A 25,658-nucleotide genomic window follows, 5' to 3' on the forward strand; every position below is an offset into this window, starting at 1 on the left:
TGTGTAGTTGTTCTGTTGAGAATCTTCGAGGTAACAGTGCTTGTTAAATAAAGTAAAGAAGCGCTGAAATTCGTTAGTGTGGTACGCAGGTCCTGAAATGTATCTGTGAAGAGAACGGTTACGTCTAAAAGTTGTAATATCTTTTCAAAACGCTGCAATCCCACGCTACTATACCTATTGAAATAGGTTCGAAGTAAGCTAGCTACCGATGACTAGGCAATTTAACAGTTAAAGTGTTGTAGATAACTTTTCCCCGGTAGTGTTGGTGTCATAATCACAAGGCAAGACAAGAGCAGAAATGATGTTGCGGGGGTGAAGAATAAAAGGACTGAATAAATGAATCACAGCCAGAGTGTTCCTTGAATCTTTACATGTGTGCAATTTAATATTAATATCAATCTATTGATGCTGTAGGTTCTTGATCAACTGAACTTGAAAGGAATAGAAAATTCGTTGGTATTAGGGGGGCCTTTTTATTATGCTTGACAGTCGTGAGACAAAAGCATTAGTTTGAATAAACCTGTTGTCTGGACTGAGTGAGTTCAAATTAATAGAAGTCCACTCTAGATGATTTAATGAAACACGACTATTTTGATTGGTACCAAGATGACATGAAGGTACACAACTTCAAACTAGGAAAGTAACGTCTCACCTTGACCTCCTTGAACAATTCTTATTCTATGGTGGGTCATTCTCGCATCATTGCAACTACTGCCTGACATTTCTGTCGTGCTAGGAGGTGCCACCAGCCGTGCACACAGCAGCCCAACGACTCATGGGAATGGGCAACTTTATGCCACTGTGAAATTTTTATTAGCTGCACCTTGAGGCACATATTTACAGTGTATAAGAGATGCAGAACAACGAATATTTCATCTTCATGTTCACGTCTTCATGGCATATTAAAAAAACGCTAATAGTGTGATGCTTGGTTACTCCGAATCTGAGTCGTGTGGGTTGAAGCCATTCTGGTGAAGAGCACTTTCGATTCCAGTCCGGTTTATGGCCATCAGTGGGTGCATTGCAGACCTTAGGCTCGGGTACAGCTTCGAAAACAAAATTTCTTGAGCTGCCAACAGCTGCTTCACACGATGCCGTTCCTGGGTGAATGATGAAAATAAAAGAAACGTCTCATCACCAGCAAAGTTGCAGAGCTGTTAGAAGTGGTAGTGCTGCATGAATGAAAAACGCTTGCGCAGTGCCTTGTACGCTATCATCATCATCATCATCAGCCTGACTATGTCCACTGCAGGGCAAAGGCGTCTCCGATGACTTTCCTTAAAGGGACACTGAGGAGAAATTGAAGTTGGCTTGTATCGACAGAATACCAGCTCCTGATTACAAAAACACCACTTATACTGACAACAAAGCTCTTGTAATGTAGAAAAGAGCAAGAACCAAAATACAGGTATCGCCGCCACAGGCCAAACTCGCAAGTACAAGCGTGATGAGATCATAGGACAAAAGAGTGTTGCTAGAACGAATGGTTCTAGCAACACCAGGAACCGAGAAGCCATGAATCACTGAGGCGCAGCCAATGCATGCGCAAATCTCCTTGACGTCGCCAGATGGCGCCACGTGCCCGGCAGCTACGCGCGCTCCTGAAGCATCGGGACAAATCAGCGCCTGTTTTCCGGCGGTAGGCGGGCTCCCGGTATTCCGCTAGTGGTAACAAGGTACACGGTATGCTAAAGGTGTCTATTTGCGAGAACTTCGTTGACGACTTCGAGAACGAGATACGCCAGTGCAAACGTAATCGAAGCGACCGTAGCGACGGCCGCAATAGCCGATAGATGCCTTCAACGTGCGGCCGGTGGTAGCTTTCTTTTCGGCTGCTGCTAGGCCGCACTGCTGGCCGCCAGAAATCACGGAGTCTGCGCTACGTCATGCGCACGTCATGTTTCACGTCTCTTAGTCCTGTGTCGTCATAGGAGAATCCCAAGTTTGAATCAGAGCGGCGGGAAAAACTTTTTCAACTTCGAATCCAAATTTCTTAGAAATAAATGCATCTTTCGCTGCCGGCCAAGTGGCAACAAAGCCATGACATGACGAACTATCGGATTTTACTATAAAAAAAATATTAATAGTGCTCTCCTCAGTGTCCCTTTAACCCTGTCCTTTGCCAGTTGCGGCCACCGTATCTCCGCAAACTCCTTAATCTTAATGTTTACTGCAGGACAAAGACCTCTCCCACTGAACTCCAATTAGCCCTGTCCTACACTAACTGTGGTCATCCCACCTTAACAAACTTCCCAATCGCATGTGGCCACCTGACTCTCTTCTGTTCCCTGCTGTTTACTTTCCTGTGGAGTAAAATTTGTTACCCAAATAGCATCTTCAATAAATGACACTGGTGTTCACTGGTGGGCCCCAGTGCACATCAGAGTGCAATTTTACTTTTGATAAATTGCACTTGAGTGCGAACGATAGAGTGGGTCAGGGAACAAGAAGCGAGTTAATGACATCCTAGTCAAAATCAAGAGGAAGAAATGGGCTTGGGCAGGGCATGTAATGCAAAGCCAAGAAGAAGGAGTAACGGATTCCAAGAGATGGGAAGTGTAGCAGGGGGTGGCAGAAAGTTAGGTGGGCAGATGAGATTAAGAAGGGCGCGGGACAGGGTTAATTGGAGAGATATGAGGCAGGTCTTTGCGCTGCAGTGGGCACAGTCGGGCTGATGATGATGACATTGGGTCCTTGTGCATTGCACTGGTTTCAGGACAAATCTGGTGGAAGTTTATCGAAGACACAATAAGGAACCATCGATTATCAGTTCTCAGCATTAAATGCCCAGCCCATGTCCATTTCCCTTTCTCGATTTCCGCTAGAATATCACTGACTTTCATCTGTTCCCATAACTAAGCCGCCTTAAACCTGATGCAATGAAAAATTATTCTAATTGTTTCTTCAACTACAACGGCACCTCTTAATGTTCAAACGGTAGCACAGCACAAAAACGAACAAGGGCAGGAGGGTCGACTCAGTCCATGAGCCAACGTTTCAAAAACAGGATTTGTATTTTGTATGGGCAAAGGCAAGTCATTTAAGCAAAGAAATTAGGTCTGGGTGAAAACAAGGTTAATGGTAGCACACTTTTATGTGCATTGGTTGAGGAGAGATAGGTGGAAGATAAAGACTTAATATATTTCTAAAACTAATACTGCTATTAGCTTGCAAAAAAAAAAAAATAGAGCTTAACAAGCCTCAATAACAGAATGCAAAAAAGAACAGCACCATACAAACCTTTGGGGCTTCAAAGCAAGCTGGGCAATTTTCTGCAATGACTGGCAGTTTTTTCTGAAGAAACAAACACCAAGCAAAGTAAAGAGATCAGACAATGTTATACAAGCTAAAGGCAATGTAATCGCACACTAAAAAGGTTAGCAAAACCCACTTACTTCCTCAGCAAATTTTCGGAGATTCTTTTCCCTTACGTAGACAAGAGGCCGAGTCACTCGGAGATCACCTTCTCTTTATGGATATAAAGCCAGAGCACAAGTCAATAACATGCCACTAATAATACCCTCCCCCATATATCACTTGAACTTACCTAACAGTGTAGTTTGCCTTCATAGTTCTGAGACGACCATTGTGAAATATAGACATGAGAAAGCTGTTGCAGAGAAACAAGAGAGAAAACGCCAAGTGAGAAAATAAAACACAAGCTTCTAGGCTGTCAAATTATTGAGACACGCAAAAGAACTTGTGGTAAAGATAGGTGATACTATCAGTATGAAACAAAATGCTAACGGCAGAAGTGAAATGCGAAAAGCAAAATGAGATTTTACCCTTGCATTGTTCATTAACACTTCTAATGTGCAATGATCACACTTAAGCAGTGATAATGACCTGTATCTATGTAGCTTTTCCACTGGCATTTGTGTGTGTTGCATTTGCATTTGGACTTTCCTGTACGCACTTACGCCGATCCTAACTGCTCAGGAAGAGGATCAATCCCTCACCCGGGTGGTTGCCACAAGTTGGCGACAGCTCCTAAACCTATATGTTCTCCCATTTACGCCACATATAATACCTTTCATATCCCACCCTATACCAGGACGCATGCTTGGGCTCTAAAAATCCCAAACACACAGCATATCACTTCTAGTGGGAGTGCCCGCATCCTTCGGGCAGACAACCACCTGTACCCAACCCAACCCATGCACATTGGGACGCTGTCCTGACCAGCTCGGACCCAGCTTTGGCTGATCCAGTGGGCGGCAGCAATCGGGGAAGCCAACAGTGCCCTGGACTGATGGCAGCGATCAGACCAGGCGTCACAAACCCCTGAGACCAATGAAGTTCTTCATCATCATCATCTGATGTACCTGTCTAAGTTATTTTTTATTATTTATTTATGAATAGTACTGCAATCCCACAAGGGATTTTAGCAGGGTTCTTGCATTACCAAGACAGGTATCATCTTTGAGCCAGGCAACAAGGCTTCTTCTTTAGCCATTTAGCAGTGCACTTATGGCACCCCTCAAGCTCTGAATCTGTGTAAGATAAGCAGAACCCTTGTCCTCATATTTCGAGACCTTTTGGGTTCACAGCAGAGCTCTTAGGCATGCATTCCTGCGTTCCGCGTCACGCCGTGCTATCGTAATCGTCTGTCAATTTCTCAGGGCTGCTGTGAGGGCTGCACTATTATGGTTGAGAAGCAAACTCCACTGTCTGGTTATTCCAGCAATGACAGTACATCATGTATGTTGGCGTGTTTTGGCTACATTCACACATGGGTGCGCTGCACATGTGTGCACAGGTTATTGAAATACAAAAACAACTGGAAGCAAATGGAAAAATATGGTGCTCATTCTGTGTTCTCTACATTGAGCGTGTTTATTTTGTGCCAGAATCTGCACACAGTGCAAGCACAACAACATCCAACATGCAGATGTCAAAAAAAGGAGCCCTCTTCTTACTGAGTGCATTAATAGATGCTTAAAAATGAGTCATTGAGTTGGGAAAAAGGCTGACCAAAGCTGCCAGCTATAGCGTAGTTATAACGAGCATCTGCTAGCCTACATAACCGGTGCTGCGCCAGGTAGATAATACACGATGCCAGAGACATTGTTGAGTGCTTCTGTTGCCTTGCTAACTCCCGAGGTTCTTGCAGTTAAAACTAGGTAGTACAACAAAATGGCCTATAAAAAAATGTTTTCAAGAACACCTCATTCCTCTCAAAAGCTGCCACACAGTCACACATATGTAATATTAATAATTTTAAATCACAAGGCAAAATTTCTGATTTAGTAAGGGCAATAAACCACTTTTTACCAAAAATGAAAAGCAAATCGACTGGAAATTTCACACTGCCCATTTGCTTTGAAGAAGTATTTAATGGTCTGGCACTAATTCAAAAAGGCGCCTCAAATTCCTGTGCCTTGAATTCTACCTCACAGTGCTACTAATGCAGAAGTGTTATATGTCCCATTAGCACAAAAGCCAGAATCCGTTGCCGTCCATGGCATTAAATTCCTTAGTGATGTCATAATGCTCTGACATGACATCAGCAGCAGACCTTAAGAAAGTGAGGTCTACAAGAAAGAAAAATAAATAAAATTTCTCAATGGTGCGGGGATTTGAATGAAGAACCTTCAGACTGCGAGGAGAGCATGCTTCTTGGTGAATAAAGTTGAGCCTAGTGTATGCATTTCCTTACGACTGTATTCTAATGTGTAAGTGCATTATTAGAAAGGAAGGATTCCTTAAAATGAACCTCGCAACAGAGCTCACAATAAACAATACTTTCGCATTCAAAGCACATAAGCAGTCTTAAGTGCCCTCCGTAATTTTTTTTTTTCTATTTATTGCCATTCCTGCAGCAGCATAAAAATATTGAGGACCGCCAAGTGGCACTGACATTTCACGACATTATTAAACTACCTTCTATCCACTCACTGATCTGGAAAGGCACAATTTTTTTTTTTTGTAAGAAGTATCTGATTACATATATTGACATATTTTCTTGCAGCATGAAATATTCAGCCATTAAAATTTCACTGTGGATATGGTCAGAAGGCCACAAGATGCATTCTTATGCTGCCCTCCATGTGCACACTTTAAGGATAGCACCTCAGATATGCGACTTCAGTGTTAAAAGTCGTTCACAGATATGATGTGACAAATATTGTACTGAAAGTTTCAGCAACCTTCCCAATGGGCAATGGAATCCTCCTGGACGTCCCATGGACGTCCTAAACGTCCACAGGACGTCCAAGGGGGTTTCAGTACCCATTGGGTTCTAACTTTATCTAACTTAAAAAAAAAAAGACTCGTGCACCAGCGAAGAAGGCAGTGTGAGCCAATCACCTTTCAGCCAGGTCATCCAAATGCTGCCCCAGTGCGAGTACGTTGTAACCTTCTCTCCGTGCACATGCATAGATGCGGCCTCGCTTCATGCGGCTGCAGAAGCTGCAGATGGAGGTGCATTCAGGCAGGGCCGATGCCTGCTCCACAATGCCTGCCGAGAAAAGGTTCCTCAATTCACTTACCAGACAGACTTGAGCCTGTCTCCAAGGCATGAAAGACACTTACTACCAAAGAAACTGCGTCCATGCCACAAGTTAAAGAAATACGTGAAAGGACACCTCAGAGAAGCTCTTTCTTTCTTGAAAGGGACACTAAGGACAGCTCCATTAAACTTTTTTTCTTTAGTAAACTTCTTGTTTGACCTTTTGTGGCTCTGTTGATGTTTGTTCAGCGGCCAAATAAATATTTGCTTCTGAGAAATTTGGAGTTGAAAACAGAACATATTTTTTTCTCCGCACTTAATACAAAGTCGTGGCGATGATGTTGACAGCATAAGGAACTCCGTGATTGCTCGATGGAACTGAATGGCAGTATGGTAAGACACAAAAAGAAACCGATGTCATCACAGTTTGTTTGTGAAAAAGACCTGTGGTGGCAACACCTGGACTTAATATTTTGGCCTTTTACAGCATATAAAAGCTCCCTCTTAAGTGGAAGTAGCTTCTTTGTCATTACAACGCAGTAATCAACTGATAGAGGCCAGTTTCAATTTACCCTCAGCGTCCCTTAAAAGTAGAAAGGAGTTGAAAGGCATATATCAGTGGATGGCACTAGCACAAAGTAAAATGAATCTCAGAAAGCTGACTGCTGTTACAGCAATTCAGTTCGCACTTTGCTCATACTGCACTAGCATATCATATCAAGAAAAAAGGTCTTGTTCATACACTGTTCTTCATAGAAATATGGGACACCTAACACTTCCAGATATTTTTTCAAGGGACTTGGATCATACAGTGAGCTACCAGGGTCAACTGTCACGGCACCCAGGTCAAAGTTCTTTCCCTGAAAGAAGAAAAAAAAATGCAATAGCATCATTAAGTGTCAACATATCCACACACATATTCAAAATGATTTCATGCATAATAACATGATAAAAAGCAACAAGTAACATAAAGGAGTCGCAGTTCTGCAACGAACACAACAAGCACAGGCCAAAATAAATAGAAAAAACAACAAACAAAACCCTCTAGACAATAACTGTCATTGACAGCAAGTCAAAAGTGTGAAATGCTTCCTCTGAGGTGCTTCTCCTTGCATGCTGCCACATTTATTGGGCTTTCTATCAGAAGGCACGACTACTTGTGCATGCAGATGCCACTATTACTTGGCACAAACCAATGCAATTCTCTTACCTCCAAGTGATACTATAAAGAAGATAGGTGGTGTTAGCTGTAGTGGTAAACTGCATGACAATTTTCAAATATGAAGGAAACTGGCTAGAAAACTGACTAGCTTCATCAAGCCACTGGTACAAACTGGCCGCATTTTCACTTCCGGTACTCAAGGGAGCTACACAAATGATGGCTTGAATCCAGCTGAGCCAGCCATGCAGGAAGATTTAAGGCCAGTTTTGAAGGAAAACGCTGGCAATGACAGCTACAGCACACTCATTTCATAAAAATAAAAAACAGCAACTCCTCTACCAAAATTTCTTCAAAAAAATATATTAACCACAGTCGTGCCTTATTAGTACGACCCTCGTTAATACAGCAGACTCGAATCTTGGACAATTTTTCTGGGCATCAAACTTTTTCAATGCACTTACACCTCTATAATACAGAAATACGTTGTCCAGACAATAGACAGGGTGAAAATAACAGTCTACTGGACTACATGTAATCTTGCTGTGGTAATATGGACAGTGACGAATACAAAATCTCGACTTCCCCAACCAGATATTTCCTTTTTTTTGTATTTTTAGTACTGAACAACAGTGAAAAGCAAAGCAAAATTACAATTCCCAGAATGGTGGCTTTGTTTTGTGGTTTCATGCCCACCAGTGTGACGGTGCCTGGTCGATGCGCCTTACCATTTGTCATACTGTGTGAATAGTTGTTAAGGGTGCTCTCCCTGCAGCTTGTGTTAGGTAGAAAGCCGCCTTCAGCAGCTCTCCGCTGACTTACTACAGTACTAGTGCTTCATGGTATAGACCCTATTCACTATCAGATTTGGAGGGATAGCAGGAGGCTGCATGGCAACCCTGTACGTCCCGCAGCCAGCATACTTATGCAAGGTGCAAAACAAAAAGCTCCAACTGAGGGGTGCTCTTGAGCCCAAAAGACCCAAAAGACGCTGCACAAAAAGAGGGGGGGGGGGGGGGGGGCAGTATTAGGTGTATCGAAGGGTGCCGACAAAAGTTTCCCTGCACCATGCCTTGGGATGAGGGTCATTATCGAATCTGCCACACAATAGACCTCACTCGTGTGGCCATGACGCAATGCAATCACCAACTTGTTGCGTGCCATGGTTGCCTGCGCAGGCATAGGTGCACCGTGCAATTGATATCACATGAATAAGGTCTATATGAGCAGTCTTAACAGGATATATGTCATCACATTGTGAGATGCCACCATGCATTTCATAGACCACTAGACGCTTCAAGCTGCATCACATTATTTAAAAAAATAATGGCAACCAAGATAATGCACTTGGAGCCCCCAGCATTTTTTCTGATAACCCCTTCCCAGCCCATCACTATGCTCCAAAGCAGACACTAACCATAAACTGTTTTTTTTTTCCCCCCGAATATACCTACATATTTCATGATCCGTTATTACGGACGACTGACTTTGTGGACATTTTGGCTCGAGAAACAAGGTGTACATATTAAAGAGGCATGACTGTACACTGTTAGCAACAACATCAGCTTTGTTATCAGGACATGGGCACTCACCCTTTTTCTGAAGCAGAACTGAAACTGTCGTAAAGTGTGGAGCAGAGACAGGGAGTCTTTTCCTCCAGATAGACAGACTAGGATTCTGTCCCCATCAGCAATCATGTTGAACTCATTGACTGCCTGCGCAAGAAAAAAAGCATTGAGAGAGGAAGCTTTTAATGCAAAGAGGTGCAATGATAAAAGAGCAAGTGACGTGCCACTAGCGTTTATACAGAGACAATGGCTCTGCTTACAGGAGGAATGAAAGTATAGAGCAACTGTCCATACACGAAAAAAAAAACCTACTGTATAAATTACTCAATCAGCAAGAACCTAGAAAATGTCACCTAAAGCGGCCTTGAAATGCTTCTTGAAACTTAGTGCACAACATCAATCATACGACAAAAGTGACAGAAAAAAACAACAAAAGCTTCTTGAAACTTGGCACACACCACTTATAAGGTAAAGGTGACAGAAAAAACAAAAACACAATGAATGCTGTGCTTGCTTTGCGAGTCTCACTGTGTGCCAAGATGCAATGTTACCAACATGCTTTATTATATAAGTTTATGCTGTGGTTTTGAAACACCATAAAAAATACTTTGAAATTTTGGGGCACTTATAAGCAAGTTCCCTCAATTTTTTTTTTTTTGCAAGTGCGTAATGCAGGACAACAGAAATTTGCTGTAATGCTCAGTGTGTTAATTCACTATTAAGGGTGACAGCGGCCCTTCGAATGATTGGCTTCAGTTCACAGATGGCATTGGCCTTGAAGAGTTTGCAGAACAGGCAGAAGGCCACAGGGCTTGATGCTTACTACTGAGTTGCTGCACACAGAATGGTGTGAGCAATCTAATTAAATCTCTATTCAAACTAAATACAAAGAAACTAAATCTCCTGCAGCTGCGTTTCTGCGCAGCTGAGTCTCTACTGCAAAGGCTGCTTATTCAACAGTAAAACTTGTCGTTGGGCTAGTTGGTAAGCCAATTGATTTCAGAGGAACCAGCGCAAAGAACGACAACGGACAAGAAAGAAGGACAAAACGGACAAAAAGCACCTTTGTCCGTGTTGTCCTTCTTCTTTCTTGTCTGTTGTCAATTTTTGCGCTCGTTCCTCTGAAATTATCCAACAGTACAACTTGCAACCTTTACAATTCGACGCTGACAGCCGTGTTCAGTAAAAGTGGGTTGTTCCTCCTAGCTGGCTTTAACCCTTTAACCGCCAAAGTGTCAAAATCACCAAATTTTTTGGCTAGTTTAGGGTGAAAATGACTGTTGTCAGGGCTTAAAACATGCGCTAAAGGTGCAAATTCCGTTTAATGAAAAACTACCACCCTCCAGTGCTGAAAACTGCAAGCAATGCAATAGCCGACTGTAACTCGTCTGGCAGTGGGAGCACTGGATGGGTGGGACTCGTCATTGGTGATATTGGCACAATCTTCCATGATGAGTACAGCTTGGGGTTGGTTAAAAGTGTTAAACCCCACAACATAAACGCACTTACATGATTTCAACTGGCATCACTGAAATAATTTAAATTACATTTTCAAATATAAAGCAACTAGAATTCAGCAAAGAAAAATGAGTGCGGAAAACCAATCTTGAATTTCACGGTGAAGTTCTCTTTGGTGTTGCTTCTTCGAAGTGTAAGGAATGCGACCACCAGACAAAAGGTGCAGGCTCCCAGTAGTGTGCCATTATCTGTACATATGGGCAAAACAAGATTTTCTTTGAAGATTTTGTAGAAACTCGGGTGAAAATAGATTCTTGTGACCTTTGAACGCCTAGCATCAGCCACAGTGGAGTTATCTTTGAGTAGCAAAACATGAGTAGCAAAACACTGTGATACAAAGAACTTACATACTTTCAGGCGACTTTGACCTCACCTTTAAAAATGGCTTGAATATGTTTTTCGGAGGAGCATGCCACCGAAATAGTTGTGGGTTGGGTGCCTTAGTTTGTGGCCAAGTCGTTTTTGAAGCCACAGCACACTGTGGCACGCACTTCTGTTTTGTTTTGGTCTCAAGCTGCCCCTTCAATCCCGGCCTATTTGGCACAAATGGGGGATCTCTGAACTGCAGGCGCGCCCCTTCCAGCAGTTGCTTGGCTTCACTTGGAAGGAGGAACCAGCGCAGCTCGGCCGCCTCTGCGTCGAACATCAGCGTCTGGTCAGCCAGCGGAGCCCTGTGAGCAGCCTGCTCAAGCAAGAGGGAAAAAAATTAAACAAAAAATCAATCAGTGATTTATACCCTCACTGGTAACGTGTGCAAGGAAATAAATTAAAGACAAACGTACTGCAATAAATAAGCTGTGAGCACGGCGTAGTCCAAATGATGGCTTATGGTTTATGGGGGGCTGCAAGGGATGCCGTAGTGAAGGGCTCCGGGAATTTCGACCACCTGGTGTTCTTTGACATGCACTGACATCGCACAGTAAACGGGCCTCTAGAATTTCACCTCCATCGAATATCGACTGCTGCGGCCGGAATCGAACCCGTGACTTTCGGGTTAGCAGCTGAGTGCCATAACCGCTGAGCCACCGCGGTGGCACGAAAACCAAATGACTGCTCCCAAATATTATCTGGTGATAGGTGGTTAGAGCTGGCACAGAACAGGGTTAATTGGAGGTATATGGGGGAGGTCTTTGTCTTGCAGTGGACATAATTAGGCTGTAGGCTGGTCATTATAAATCTTTCTGTTCACATGTGTGCGTTTTTCTGCTCTGTTATAATTCCATCATGAACTGAGGTACTCTGGTAACTAGCTGCTAAACTGAATGATTATTACTTGACATGACAGCAGCTCAAAAAAAAAAAAAAAGTTTCTTTTTTGCAAATGTTATTCTGGAGGTACAAAAGAAAACAAAAATAAGTAGAGCACAAATGGAAAGACAGATGCTATGCTTCTGCATCCTTGAGGGCTGCAAACAGCAGCAAGCAGACTACCACAGAATAGGTGGTGCTTAGGTACAAAGAACAAACGGTGGCACACACAGAAATGGACACCCATGGTGCTGTATACTATGTCTCTTTTTGGTATACCTGTCTATTTGTGCTGTCTGTTTGTAGTTCTTACAACACAGGTGTCCAAGTGGGCAAAGGATGAATGGCCACTGCTGCTCATTCCCTCATGAAATGCTTGGGCCGTGTGAAGTTAAATGCCAGCCCACTGCTGCAAAACTCTCTATCAACTCATTGCATTACACAACAACACAACACTTTGATAGCAGAAAGCATACAGTGCATTTCTCCTCCTGTGCAACCCATCCAATGGCCTTCAAGACTGCACCAAAGCAACATTTCTATGATACCATCATCATTCATCACCACCAGCCTAACTGCATCCACTGCACAATAGAGGCCTCTCCAATTAGCAGCAACCATGCTATTCCTGCAAACTTTTTAAACTGATTTGCTGCCACTTCACCCCCCTACACACCGTGACTCTTTGCCAACCTTTCTATGATGCGCACGCCATAATCACAGCATACATTTATCAGCCATTCTACCAAGCAAGAAACAAACAAACCTGCCGGTGGTTGTTCAATTGTCATTGAATGCTCTCAAAAGAATAATGAAGGAACTGAATTTCTTTCAAACACAAATTAGTAAAACGGGCACCTTACTTTTTCAGCATCTTCAAAAACGGTGTTTGCTTCATTCAGCACATCCTGAAAGAAAAATAAAAGGTGCCTTGAAGAAAACATCACAGCAGTTGAAGACATATATATTGCAGTGTGGTCAAAGTAGTGCGCAATGGCTCAGATGTATTGAATCTTATAAAGAGCAAAATGAAAAAAAAACCTGAGTGCCTTCCTTGCAGCTACTTCAGTTCACAACTGAGCACTCTTGACATGCGAATGTTTCTCACAACAAACATATATCCACCGTGAAGAAAGCAGTAGCTTGCTTTACTTGTAGTGAGAGCAACAAATATGCTCAAGGAGATATGCCTATTCTAGCTTCTCCTTGCATGAATTAGTGTTTATATTTCGGTGACAATAAATAAATAAAGAGGACGAGACTATTCAAGACAGCTCTTTTTTCTTTCCCTTCATTAAAAATCTAGTAAGACGATGACAGTCTTGAGTAGATAGGATGAGAAATGACTGACAAACTTGAAATATAATTTAATGAGGAAATTTACTGGGAAATTTTGCACCGTCTGACCACAGCTACCATAGTGGCATGATTGGCCAACCATTATCCTTGTATTTGCTTCAGGAATTTCAGCATAATGATTTGAGTTCCAAGCAGGCACATTTTATTACACTGCTAAAACATAACAACCTTTTCAATCACAATAATAAGCAGTAACTGATGAATTTAAATTGAGTTTACTGCATACTTCAGCACCAGCCATTTTATGACCCTACCAAGAGCCCATTACAGGAAAGTACAGTGCAGAGGTATCGGGTCACTGAACTGCTGCTCAATAGCATTCTCCCAGAATGAACACCAATACAGCACCGTGAACATGCAAGGGTTGACAGGCTCCTTTGCACAAAAATGCAAGGCTAAAAATGCAAGGCTAAAAATGTGCACAGAAATGAAAATGAGAACTCTGGCCCATTTCTCTCGTGCATATGCTTAAAAAACTAAAAGGACACTCCAGAAAGAGCACCCGGTCTAACAGGCTCGAACACTATGTGGTAATGCAGGTTGACACCGAGACTGACTGTGATAATGTCTCTTCACTCCCTTTAACTACAACTACACAGCCCCAAATGAGAGCTGCTGTGCCACTGATAGGCCACTGGAGTGCAATTTTCATTACACTGTTGTCCTATGTATAGTGTGCCTCACTTTATTCTTCCCACACATTATATATAACCCCCCACAAATGATGTAAACAGCTGGCAGAACACTACTTCTGAGGTTGGGTTAGCTGGTTAGGTGTAACTTGTCCAAGCGTAATTGTTAATATCACCTTAATATTAACTGATTAATTATATCAGTCTATTCCAAATTATTTTCTAATCTGTGTCGAACAAAATGAAATATGTACAAATAATGCACAAAAGAGCTCATGCTGGCGAGGAAGCAGGAAAAAAAGGAAAAATGCAAAATTTATGTTTGCTAGTCATAAAAAAGTTGCCTCACCTGCCAAGTAGTGTCGACACCAAGCTTCTCAATCTCTTCTTCGGCCTCTCTGTATGAAAACTTTCCTTCTTTGTAGGATATTGAACCAAGCCATTTTCTGTCCTTGAACACCTGCAGAGAGCAAGCAAACAGCAACACAGCCGCTGCAAATGTATGGCGAGTCAAATATTGAGTTACAGTAGCATCTCAGTGATGCAATCACTGCTGATGTGAACTCATGAAGCTCTCTGGCCAAAGCACACTACTACAACGCACAGAATTTCGGATGCTCTTAACACACTCTCGCACCACTATGGATGCTATGAACACAGGATCATCAGCCTTGGCAAATGCAGCTTGAGCTCTGAGTGCTGGCAAAAGGCCTGCGGCACATCACCGAAGCTATGACCGTCAGTTTTGTCATACGCAATGATAGGTGGTACAAGGACTGTGCATCGTTGATGCCACAATCACCAATTGCACAGTATGCACTGTGAGCACCGAGCAATGGTGCGTGACCATGAACAAGTCTGGTCAGTCAGAAAGAGATTTGCATGAATGCATTTTCTGTGCTGCTGAATTCGAAAATTGGTAAAAAAAGAATAGCTGACGATTATGTTACTTCCTAATGCGAAATCTAAGCGCAGTTCATCAGCTGTTTCAGCTTTTCGATAGATTGCGGCAAAGAATTCAAGCAAGACACGAATGTAGAATTACAGACAACTTGTTATTTTTCACGTAACGACACCGTAAGGGGAGGGATAAAGGAGGGAGCAAAAGAAAGGAAGAAAGAGGTGCTGTAGTGGAGGTCTCCGGAATGATTTTGACTGCGTGGGGGGATCTTTAACATGCACTGACATCCCACAGCACACGGGTGCCTTCTGTGTTTCACCTTCATCAAAACGGGGCTGCCGCAGTCAGGTTTGAACCCGGGTACTCCGGCCCTGTAGATGAGCGCCTTAACCATTGAGCCACCACGGCGGGCGCAGAATGAAATTTTTTCTTGTTTTTTTTTTTGTTTGGTTTGGTTTGTGCAGGGTTTAACGTTCCAAAGCGACTCAGGCTATGAGGGATGCCGTAGTCAAGGACTCCAGAAATTTCGACCATCGGGAGTTCTTTACCTTGCACTGACATCGCACGATACACAGGCTCCTAGCATTTCACCTCCATCGAAATGCGACCAACACGGCTGGGATCAATCCCGCATCAATTGGGTCATGCATCTGAGTGCCATAAACACTGAGCAGCGCAGCGGCTTTCTTGTTTTTGATGATATGTATTTCAGTTGATACTAATAAGTTTTTTGCAACCCCCTGAGATTTGTATCATTAAGATTCTAATGCATTAGTACTTCTCAGATGCCGCTGTACTTGGTTAGCTGCACCACTCTGTTGCTCAATATTAAGAATATTAAGACAATTGTAATATTCAATACTGTTATCTAAGGCTACTGCTGAGCTCATATTTAATTCTACCAGCTGTTTTGACACGTTATGCGGCACCATTAAGCACACAGAATAAACGCCATTAGCTCTGCTCATCAGCTTAGGGATGACCTTGGGCATGGCTCTGAAAAATGGTGATAGTATACCCTTTTGCAGGCTTTAATTTCTTCAACTACTTAAAGCTGAGAAAAAAAAAAACGCTTGGGCGATCCTTGGTGGATTGTTTGAATGCACTCGCAGCCAAATATTCGTTATATCCAAGGTTTACACACTAAAGTTCGTTCCATCCGAGGTGGTACACTTAGGTTCGTTATATACGAGGTCAACACGCTATAAGTTTGTTACATACGAAGTCCAGACACGAAAGTTCTTTATATCCGATATATCCGAGGTGGTATACTTAGGTTTGTTATATCTCAGATAATATATGAAAGTGTGTTATATCAAAGGTGACATAGAAATGGCGACAAACTGAGGTCGCCATTTCTGTTTGCACACACCCTTTTAATGCTAATGCGTAAATAATCCCATTGATATAAAGGATGCCACACATGCAAAATTTCATACAGCAGGGTATCTGAACCAAGCTTAAGGTAACCTTGTTAATGTCAAGAAGAATCCTCCTGGCTGGTTGTTACAATGCCGCAGTGTCCCAGTGTGTGTGTCAGGTAACTCTGCACAGCCATCTTTGATCATAAAAACTGGCTATCCTCCCTGTGCTGATTGGCTGCGATACCTGGTGCCTCGTGTGCTTCCATTCGCCAGTCTCGGGGTTGAAGTTGTACTGCGGGAGCAGCTTCCAGCCATGGCATGCCACCTGGCGAACAGCCTCGAGTACGAAGTCCACCTGGGAGTCTGGCAAGTAGAAGGCCAGGTTCAGCCGCACAAAGCCGGGCCGCAGCACCTCACGATCAGAGTGCTCCAGGTAGCGTCGCAGGTGAGTCCGGTCCAGTTTGCTGCACACAGAAGATACACAAAGAAGTGTGAGCAGCGTATTGTAAGACAGGGAACAGGAGGGTACATCCTCACATTTCTTGCTCTGTTTGGGAGCATTAAACAGGCACTGGAATCCACAACGGGTGATTTCAGTTTTCGTGCTGAATGCTAAACACAAAAAGTGAACCTGGAAAGTAGAGATGTTACGTGGGAAATGCTTATCCAAGGTTTGAGCATGTTTTGAGTTGACATTTAGTTGCTGTCAATAGAGCCATGTGTTGCTATTGCTGAAAAAAAAAAAAGAAGGTCACATTTTACATTCCCACAGTGTGGCTATCACACGTGGGCTATCATCACGTGCCACTTTATCAACCGCCAAAATGAGGCGACAACTACTTAGGCTTGCCAGAAAACTTTCGTATCCTCTGCTTAAAGAGCAACACAGAGTCAGCTGGGAAATAAAAGCCATGCCTCTGATGTACACTCAGCGGAATGGCTGATGTAGGCTTTTACATCCTGAAATGGATAGAACCTGTATACAGATCCATAATAGCTGGTGATCCATAATTTGAGCTCATAAATTCTTTTGTACAGCAAAATGCAGCTACAGCAAACTGCCATCACAGATGCTCATGAAGCAAACCTGGAATTACAATGAACCATAATTCTTGTTCCACATGAACAGCCATATGCTTTGTTTCTATTTTCTGTTGCCAATTATGTACATACGCAGACAGAATGAACACAGCTTGCACATTTCATTGTACGAAGTTCTGCAAGCAACTGACGATAGTTTAAGAAATGAAAGTAGGAGGCAAACAATGCAGCTCTAATATAATGTGCACAGGTAAGTTAAAAGCCATGTATGAACCGGAAGTTTTTCTTCTACTGTCAAGCAGCACACTAAATAATTAGCTGTGCTGTAAGCGTTGGACTGTGTTTCAAGTTGCCATTTTGACGAGGAATACTTGTATACTTCCGAAGATGTGAAACACCGGTAAGTTGCTAAGGATCTTTGAGCTCGTATTACCCTGAAATCTCCAGTGCTCAAGTGAGCATCCTGCAAAGTGCCATCTCACCTGTCTTCGGCAAGCAGCTCTTCATAGCGGACAGCAAAGTTTTCATCAATGCCCAACAGGTCCTGGGCATAGGGTCCAGCACAGGCACAACCACCACGTGCTTGGATCCCGTACAAATCGTTGAGGACGGCGCACACAAAATTGTGGTGCAGAAAGAGGCCCGTGCCGGGATGGCGGACAAGAAAGGAGACGATTGGCAGACGACGAATGCTCTGGCTCCCCAAGACGACCAGGTTAGGTGTGTTCTGCCACGCATTCCACATTTTTCTGGAGAAATAAAAAGTTAACAGGATGCAGAAAAAAATAATTAAAATAAGCGAACCAGACTACAGCTGCATACCTTGAATGTAGCAAGTATCACAAAATGAATGAACCGATGCTGCAAGCACTCTGTTTGCAAAGCGCCTATGCACACGTTAGTTTAAATGCTCTTATTCAGTCACTTCAGTGAAGGTCTCCTGAGCAAATTATTTTAACTTTCGCTTACTTTATAAAGTTGCCCCACACAAACCACATGTCCAGCGGATTGCCCCGCAGCTTAAATTATGCTAGGCCAACGTAGAGCACATGCACTATGGCTTCTAATAACAGAGAAAAATTAATGCTTTTCTAAACAGCATGTCATAACTGAAGACAGAAAATACGCTGAGCCAAATTAAACTAAACTGGCACCAAATGGAAGATAAACAGCTGCAAGTAAGCACTAGTCCTATTTGTTTATTTCTCTGTCCTTCGCCCAAATTTGTCCATGTTAGTGCTGTCCGCTTCTACACAACAAACCAACTAGCCCAATTGCCTGTATTTAAGCTGGCGCCCTGTCCATCCTAACAGTGCATTAGTTTTGCTTGGAACGTGCCCTCATCAAGGTCAGTTGCCAGCCTGTTCTTTCCCCTTCCCTTGTGTTTGAATTATATGCTCGCAAATCAAATAATAATACCACAGATTCTTTCTAACTCTACATAAAAAGTGTGGCGCATTTTGCAGTTTCTGCACAATGGTGCAGAGACTAGCTTTGATCACTTAAATTAAGTGACAGTATACATTCATCTAGTGAATAAATTTGCAGCATTACATTAGATATCCTCGAGGAATCAAAAATCCTTTTGAAGTTGCACTCACAAATCGAAGCTGAAGAAATCTGAATCTGGTCGAACTAGCTCATAAACCTCAATGCCCTAAAGCTGCACACATACTGGATGGATAAGGCCACTTGCAGTCATGTATGGTGCTTGTTATAACTGTCACATGATAAAAATATCTCATTATATATAACAGCAAGTCTGCCTTTCAATACAGCACGGCACATAAACGGGGATAATATCCAGCTAAAGGAGAGACTGGTCTTGACAAGAAAATTTTATTAATTTAGTCATAGCTGTGAAATTTTCAGGGCACATGTATTTTTGTGCGCTGATTCTAGATATGTAAAACAATTCCTTGAGCACTTATGCACCATTTATGCAAGTATTTTGCAGAGAGTTTTGAAGAAAATTTGCTGCAGGAAACTCGCTGAAATGTATGCCATTGGGTTCTCTTGACACCAAGGAATACAATAAAGGTAAAATTATCATCCTGGCTCTCATAGAACTTGAGTAATAGGGTACTGAAGCTGCCACTTCAGTAACAGGAATACACACTTTCCTTCTCATTTCTGAAGCGACAACTTCAAAACTCTATAACTTAAGTTCTATGACAGGCAGGAAGACAATTTCACCCTTATTGTATTCCTTGGTGTCAAGAGAACCCAATGGCATACATTTCAGCGAGTTCCCCGCAGCAAATTTTCTTCAAAACTCTCTGCAAAACACTAGCATAAAAAGTGCATAAGTGCTCAAGGAATTGTTTTACATGAAATTAAATGACATATTTAGAATCAGCACACAAAAATACATATTCCCTGAAGATTTTGTACCTGTGACTTCAGTAATAAAATTTTTTTTTTCATGACCAGTGTCCCCCCTTAACTAAAGAAAGCATCCCAGCATTATTTTATTGTGTACATGATCCCCCACCCCCTGTCACGTGTAGAAAAGAAGTTGGGTTTGCATAAACATCACCGCTTCCCACCTGCACAGCTGTTCCTCTTTTGAGACAAGAAACTCTTGATCGATAGCAGCTTTCAGTTGAAAAACAAGGCCACATCGGACAGCGCCTACAATTGACGGTGTCCCGCCTTCTTCCCTCATTTCAATTTCCTGCAGGTAGCGGTGGTCCTTCCTCGAAACCTGAAACAAACACAACAGCAGTTAAAAGAAGACCAGGCTCATCAGTTTACTCCTACTACTACTACTTTTTACTACACTTGGCCCATCTTGCTGCTTGCGTACAACTTATGGTAACATGTAATCAGATGTGCCTGTTGCATGCCGCTATGGACCTCTCACAATGAAAGCTTAGCCAAGGACCTGATAACAAAAACTCACGAAAAACACTGAGCCGCCACCACAACCAGATGGCACCCGACTGACAAAAAGCTTCTTCTTTGCGACCAGCACTCCTGCAAGAGCGACAAAAAAGGCATTATAAACTGAAGAATAAGTATGCTAGGAGAAACAAAAATAAATATTCAACAACATAAACCACCAGATGTCTGACTCACCAGGTGTTTCAGGTCCCCCTAGAAACTTGTGCGGAGATATGAAGATTGCATCCTTGTATGCCAGTCCTTGCTCTATGCTAAAGAAACGGTAGATGTTTCCACAATAAAACAACTTTCTCAGTGGATAAGATGGCTATAAAACCACTAGTAGAAATTGTGCGAGGGCTCACCCTGGGACGACTGGATTCATGTCGACATTAACGTAAGGTGCTGCAGATGCATAATCCCAGAATGCAAGTGCACCGTAGTCATGAAGCAAGGCCGTGATTCTGACGTCGTCCAACAGAATTCCAGTGATATTGGATGCTGCTGTGAAGCACCCAATCAGCTGTCTGGTCTCATCCTCAGTATATTCCTGAGGAGAGAAGGAAAAGCCTGACTGTGCCGAATATTCATCACTTTTGCCGCAGAACTTCTCACCTTCAGTTTTTCTTCGAGAAATGAGACATCCAACGATCCTTCACATGTCTCAGGAACTCTCACAATCTTAACAGAAATGAAAAGAATATTTTCATCAAACACACGCAGCCAGAACAACTGCAGCTACACTCAACTACGATTCGCATAAACGAATGCTAACAGCGCAGAATCATACTGCCGTACCTCTTGAATGAATATGAAATGTCTACCATCTGAACTAAGCGTGTCTCTATATTTGGACAGAACTGCAGGTGCCATGCCTAAAAGAAAGATTGTCCATTATTTCGCTACCTTATTTGCACTTCTCATTCAGTACTGTTGCTTGCATTAAAGAAAAATCACACATATTTAAGCCATTGCGTGACGCTGTTCTAAACACCTGCAAGTGAAAATGCAATACACTGATTAAGACAAATTTCAATAAGGCTTTTGACTAAACTAATAGGCACAAGTTACTCATTTTGAAGTTGCCTTGCTGAGAAAAAACTGAAAACATGGATGCAGAAGAACATAAGATTAACACACACTAAGAAGAAACTTCTTAAAATAGAAGAGACAATATGCAAAATTAAGGCACTAGCATTCAGTCCCATTTGCTCCAAAACTGCTCCTCTACCTAGTAACTAATTATGACTTCTAATCCCATTTAATTAGCCCAGATCACGTAACTAATACAGAAGACGAGATATCAAGATTTCAAAACTAAAGTAACTTGAATACTTGTACTGCTGGAAATTCTTGAAAGGATGTTCTGAATGTTCTAATACTTCTCGAGCCAGACAAAGTGGGTTTTTCAGTCTAGTGTTTTGTTGCACATCATGCACCTTTGATGGCTTTTTCAAAACATGAACTTCGGTGTTTATAGGTACAAGGCTCATCTTTTGTAGTGAGAAAAGGTCATTCAAGATTGTTACCACACCACAACTGTCTCCAGACACAGACTGCCAAAATCACCGCAAAATGATGATGCACAAAATGAAAGAAATACCAATACAGCTTGCTATCTCCATTTTGTTTCTGTAGCTATTATATGCAACTACAAGTAAGTGACTACAATTTCATCCACTGACGACACTGCATAAATAAAAGAACAATAGGACCAGTTAAGTGCCATAACAAGGCACGTGACGGCATCAGTGAACAGCCAATTTGCAAGGCACGAGTTTAGAAAACTTTGATTCGTTATCCTTCTATCTTAAAACAACTATCAATGGCAGTCACCTAAAGATAAAGGGTGAGGCTTGTGATTCAGAGAGGGCAGTTTTTTACTGGTCATGTACATGATGGAACAACAAAAAGTGGAAAAGAAATTTTGTGAAAATTTATAATTACCTCAGCATTGACTTCTCTCCAAGGAAGCAAAACTGAATGATGTGCAAACGTGTCCACAAACACCACCTGAAATGGGCATAAAACCAGGTGTCTAAATAAAAATCAAGGACCACAAGAATAAATATTACTTCTATAAAGCCAATAAGAAAGAACATACATATTGACATAACTGCCCTTGACATCGCCTACAGTCAGAAGAACAAGCCCACAATGTACCCCGAGAAGCACGTTGTGCCAAGATGATGTCACCCCCTTTCACCATTCAGGGAGAAAAAAAAAAATGAAATGCTTTGTAACTGGTAGCTTATTGCAATCTGGTACCATGCAAAAGAATGCAGACCTGTTGGTTTTCTTTCCAGATAAGCTCTGCTCCTGCAATAGCCCCAGACAGGAACGCAGTATATGTAAATAACAAAAATGACTAAACTGTCGGTCCTGCTGCGGGTCAAAAAAGTGACAGTAATAGTAAATTTTTATGAATTGGCATGGCCAGCGAACTTATGTATTGCCGCAGTGGAGATTCTCAGTCACATTGCTTGCATTTGAAAGTCTAATCGGTGGGCTGCTTTCCGTGAACAAAAACACTAGGATACTATGCCATCTTTGAACATTTCTGAGTGTAGCAAGTGGTCAGTCAAAAACGAAGACCGAATAAACTTAGCCAACCATATACACTACAAGACAGCCCAAGCATTTCAGTGGCTTGTGCCAGTAGGGAGGAATGCTTACAGGTGGCCTTTGAAGGGACAGAGCAGAGATGAGTTTGTGCACTGCACCAGTGGTGCCTGTGCCCACAAATATCACTGAGTCACCTTCACTTGCATTCACACAGGCCCTTACGATGTCCCTGTTGTAAAGAGATCACAAAAAACATAAATGCATACAGAGGAGAATTTTTCAAAATGCAAAAGTGATCAGGAGGTTATCATGAGTAGAGAATCCAGCACACTGTCTGTTCTTAAGCTAGCTCTGCAGTTTGAAACATGCAAAGAGGGAAGGCAGAAAATTTGAGGGCCTCCCTAACCACATTCTTAAAGAAGAAAATGCGACAGCATTTAGGCTGCCTGCTATAGCATCTACAATGAGTGTTTAATGTTGCGATTTTCCCACCAAAACTCCAGTTGGAACAGGTTCCATTGCCCTTATATGATATGCATGAATCATGACCCGTTTTGGTACCTTCCATTGGATTGTTGTATGGAATTATACTCATTCACATTAATCCACCCACTATTCGCCACACATCCACAGTAATCCGTTGTCTGGGGAGGGACAACTTCCAAATTCTAAGGGACTTGAGATTTTCCATCAGGTTGCTACCTGTCACTATGGGCACCTTGTGGTGACATCACAGGGTCAGTGACCTCTCTTGAGGAATCATCAATACCCACATGCCACAGTGGGCAGGTAGCACACAATCCAGTGGACTGGTTGGCACCTGCCGCCGTGGGCAGGTTGAGATGACATCACAGGGTCAAGTGGCCTCTCTTGACCAATCAGAGAATTTTGCGACAGAGAAACTAAAAATTTTGTGTGAGACGACAACCAAAATGCTACTGCATTAAAATTATGATAACATTAGCTGTTTCAGAGCATGCTGGTGTAGAGGCAGCAGCATTAAATATATACAAGACAAAAGCAATGAGTTTAGCTCCAATGTATGGTACTGATCACACAAAAATGGCTACGTGCAGTCAATGGGTCTAGCTTTGTGTCCAGACAGAACAATATAATGCGACCAAGGGAAGCATTTACTGGCACTGCAATTTCGTCGTGAAAGACAGTAACAACGCAGAAATGTCAGTGAAGAAAAGGCTCATGACGTGATGCTTAACAGCCGTCGATGTGCATTCATTACGGCACCATCAGCAAACGTAAACACGTGCATCATAACCTGATGAAAGTACACAGCCTTACCTTGCTTCGTGCCTGAACATAGTGGACTGAAGGGCAGTAACCGACGTGGTGGTGTGCGTGTTACCATACATAGGCAGAACTTCGTTACGGATGAAGTCTTCAATAAACGTCAGTGATCTACCAGATGCTGTGTGATCGCAGTAAACAACTAAAAAACAGACAAGCAGGAAAGAAAAAGTATAAGGAGACTGTAAGGGTCACGAGGAGCGAAGTCCGTTGCAGCGAGCGACTTACCTTTCCGCCGACCGAAAGGACCCAGGAAAGTTGCGTCCCTGCCAATGACATTAGAGTTGATGTAATCCATAAACTTTTCATCGCTGACAAGCTTCTTTGTTTTGCTAGTCTGATTAAAAGACTTCACTGCATAAGCCTCTGAGAGATCGTAGAACTTTCTGTGAGCGTTGCTTTTGCTAATGCACTCTTCGATAGCCGATTGCACTTTGTCCGACATGTTGCGAAGCTGCAAATGAAACTGTGCCCACGGCAACGTCCACAATCTATAGTTTCGGAGCTCTTTCAGAGCTAGCGACATGCAATTAAAATATAAATTACGTCTGGCGTGGCCCCCTTGACAAAAACCACTTATACAGCCACGCAGCACCTAGCTACACTACTGCGGGCACAACGCACATGGTAATGTTGACAATTGATGTTACTGGCGAATGGAATGGTTTGGATCATAGAGCTTTGGATAGTTTGAGTTGCTGGTGTCGCCAGCGATCTGTAACGAATAACACTGACTGAACTATATTCTAGTGCACTGGGAGGATTACGAAATTTTATCACTGGCTTTCTACGCCAAGAAAAGGGGCAAACGTTGACTATAACAGATCGCCTAGTTTTTAGGGTTTTGTGCTATGCTGAAATTGGTGTGAATGGCTTTAGGAACAGCGAAACCGGAGAAGATAATAATAAACGCAATGTACTTCAAATATGCTTCAAATAATTTATTACAGCAGTATTTCTGCCAAGAGTTTCGGTTTCGTTTCTGGTGGACTGTGATATGAAAACAGGGCCCACAAATCTACTGCAAATCACACTGGATATTGCCAAAAATAATTAAGCAATTAATAACGCGCATTTTCTGTGTCAAATCGTCATCTTATGCCCTGAAAAACGACCATAAGGTCCTCCGGGCCACCTTCAGGATGTCCTGAAGATACACTGCTGAAGCCGGACAATAGGACCAGGAGAGGAAATTGCTGAGGATCAGTAGAGGTCATTCAGGACGACGCAGTGTCCTCACAGTACACCCTATGGACGTCCTGAGCATATCGTTATAACCCAAGGTACAGCAAGGTACAGCAAAGCATCGAAAAAATTGCCGGAAATCGTGCTACATGGCTTACTTTTACAGCACTTGTTAGGGCTTTTTTCGTCGGTTAGGGATAAGCGTTTCTGCCTGCCATTTTGTCCGTAGAATAAAGGAAGACGGAGATGAAAGTTTGCGCAAGGTAAATGATTATATCTAAGAGCAGTGTTGAGACAACGGCTGCTAGTAAATCCAGTGCCGTAGTACCATGTTAACAAAGCAACACAACCTGCCACAGAAGCGCAATGATGCCTACTTTAACATGGCTGTGATGCGTACGCACCATGCTAGACACCGTTTGGTGTTTTCTACCCATTATCGGATATTGCTAAATTCAGTGAACGGGAGAAGACAG

The 25,658-nt window shown here is 42.6% G+C and overlaps 1 protein-coding gene across 1 annotated transcript; it reads right to left on the minus strand.

The window, feature by feature from the left end:
• Positions 1-776: 776 nt before the first annotated feature.
• On the minus strand, positions 777-24,760 carry LOC149372198 (uncharacterized). Its single transcript, XM_089566604.1, has 21 exons — positions 24,226-24,760; positions 23,992-24,139; positions 22,804-22,921; positions 22,075-22,140; positions 20,743-20,808; positions 20,493-20,677; positions 20,323-20,399; positions 20,147-20,220; positions 19,791-19,948; positions 17,724-17,990; positions 16,445-16,664; positions 14,285-14,395; positions 12,808-12,852; positions 11,070-11,378; positions 9,203-9,325; positions 7,194-7,311; positions 6,310-6,460; positions 3,548-3,610; positions 3,396-3,468; positions 3,241-3,294; positions 777-1,100 (listed from the first exon to the last, which is right to left on the minus strand). The coding sequence occupies exons 1-21, from the start codon at positions 24,521-24,523 to the stop codon at positions 933-935; spliced, it is 2,892 nt and encodes a 963-aa protein (XP_089422730.1). The 5' UTR covers positions 24,524-24,760; the 3' UTR covers positions 777-932.
• Positions 24,761-25,658: the final 898 nt, after the last annotated feature.

This window comes from Amblyomma mixtum, chromosome 1 (genome assembly GCF_055824585.1).
Source record: "Amblyomma mixtum isolate Tamu chromosome 1, ASM5582458v1, whole genome shotgun sequence".
Classification (NCBI taxonomy): domain Eukaryota; kingdom Metazoa; phylum Arthropoda; class Arachnida; order Ixodida; family Ixodidae; genus Amblyomma; species Amblyomma mixtum.

Bases quoted from the DNA above. Each gene is read 5' to 3' on its own strand.
- LOC149372198 (XM_089566604.1), bottom strand. From the start codon at position 24,523: ATGTCGCTAGCTCTGAAAGAGCTCCGAAACTATAGATTGTGGACGTTG. The intron at 20,400-20,492 runs GTGAGCCCTCGC...CCGTTTCTTTAG, and splicing joins ATGAATCCAGTCGTCCCAGG to CATAGAGCAAGGACTGGCAT. The intron at 11,379-12,807 runs GTAAGGTGCCCG...TTGCTTGAGCAG, and splicing joins TTTTTGAAGATGCTGAAAAA to GCTGCTCACAGGGCTCCGCT.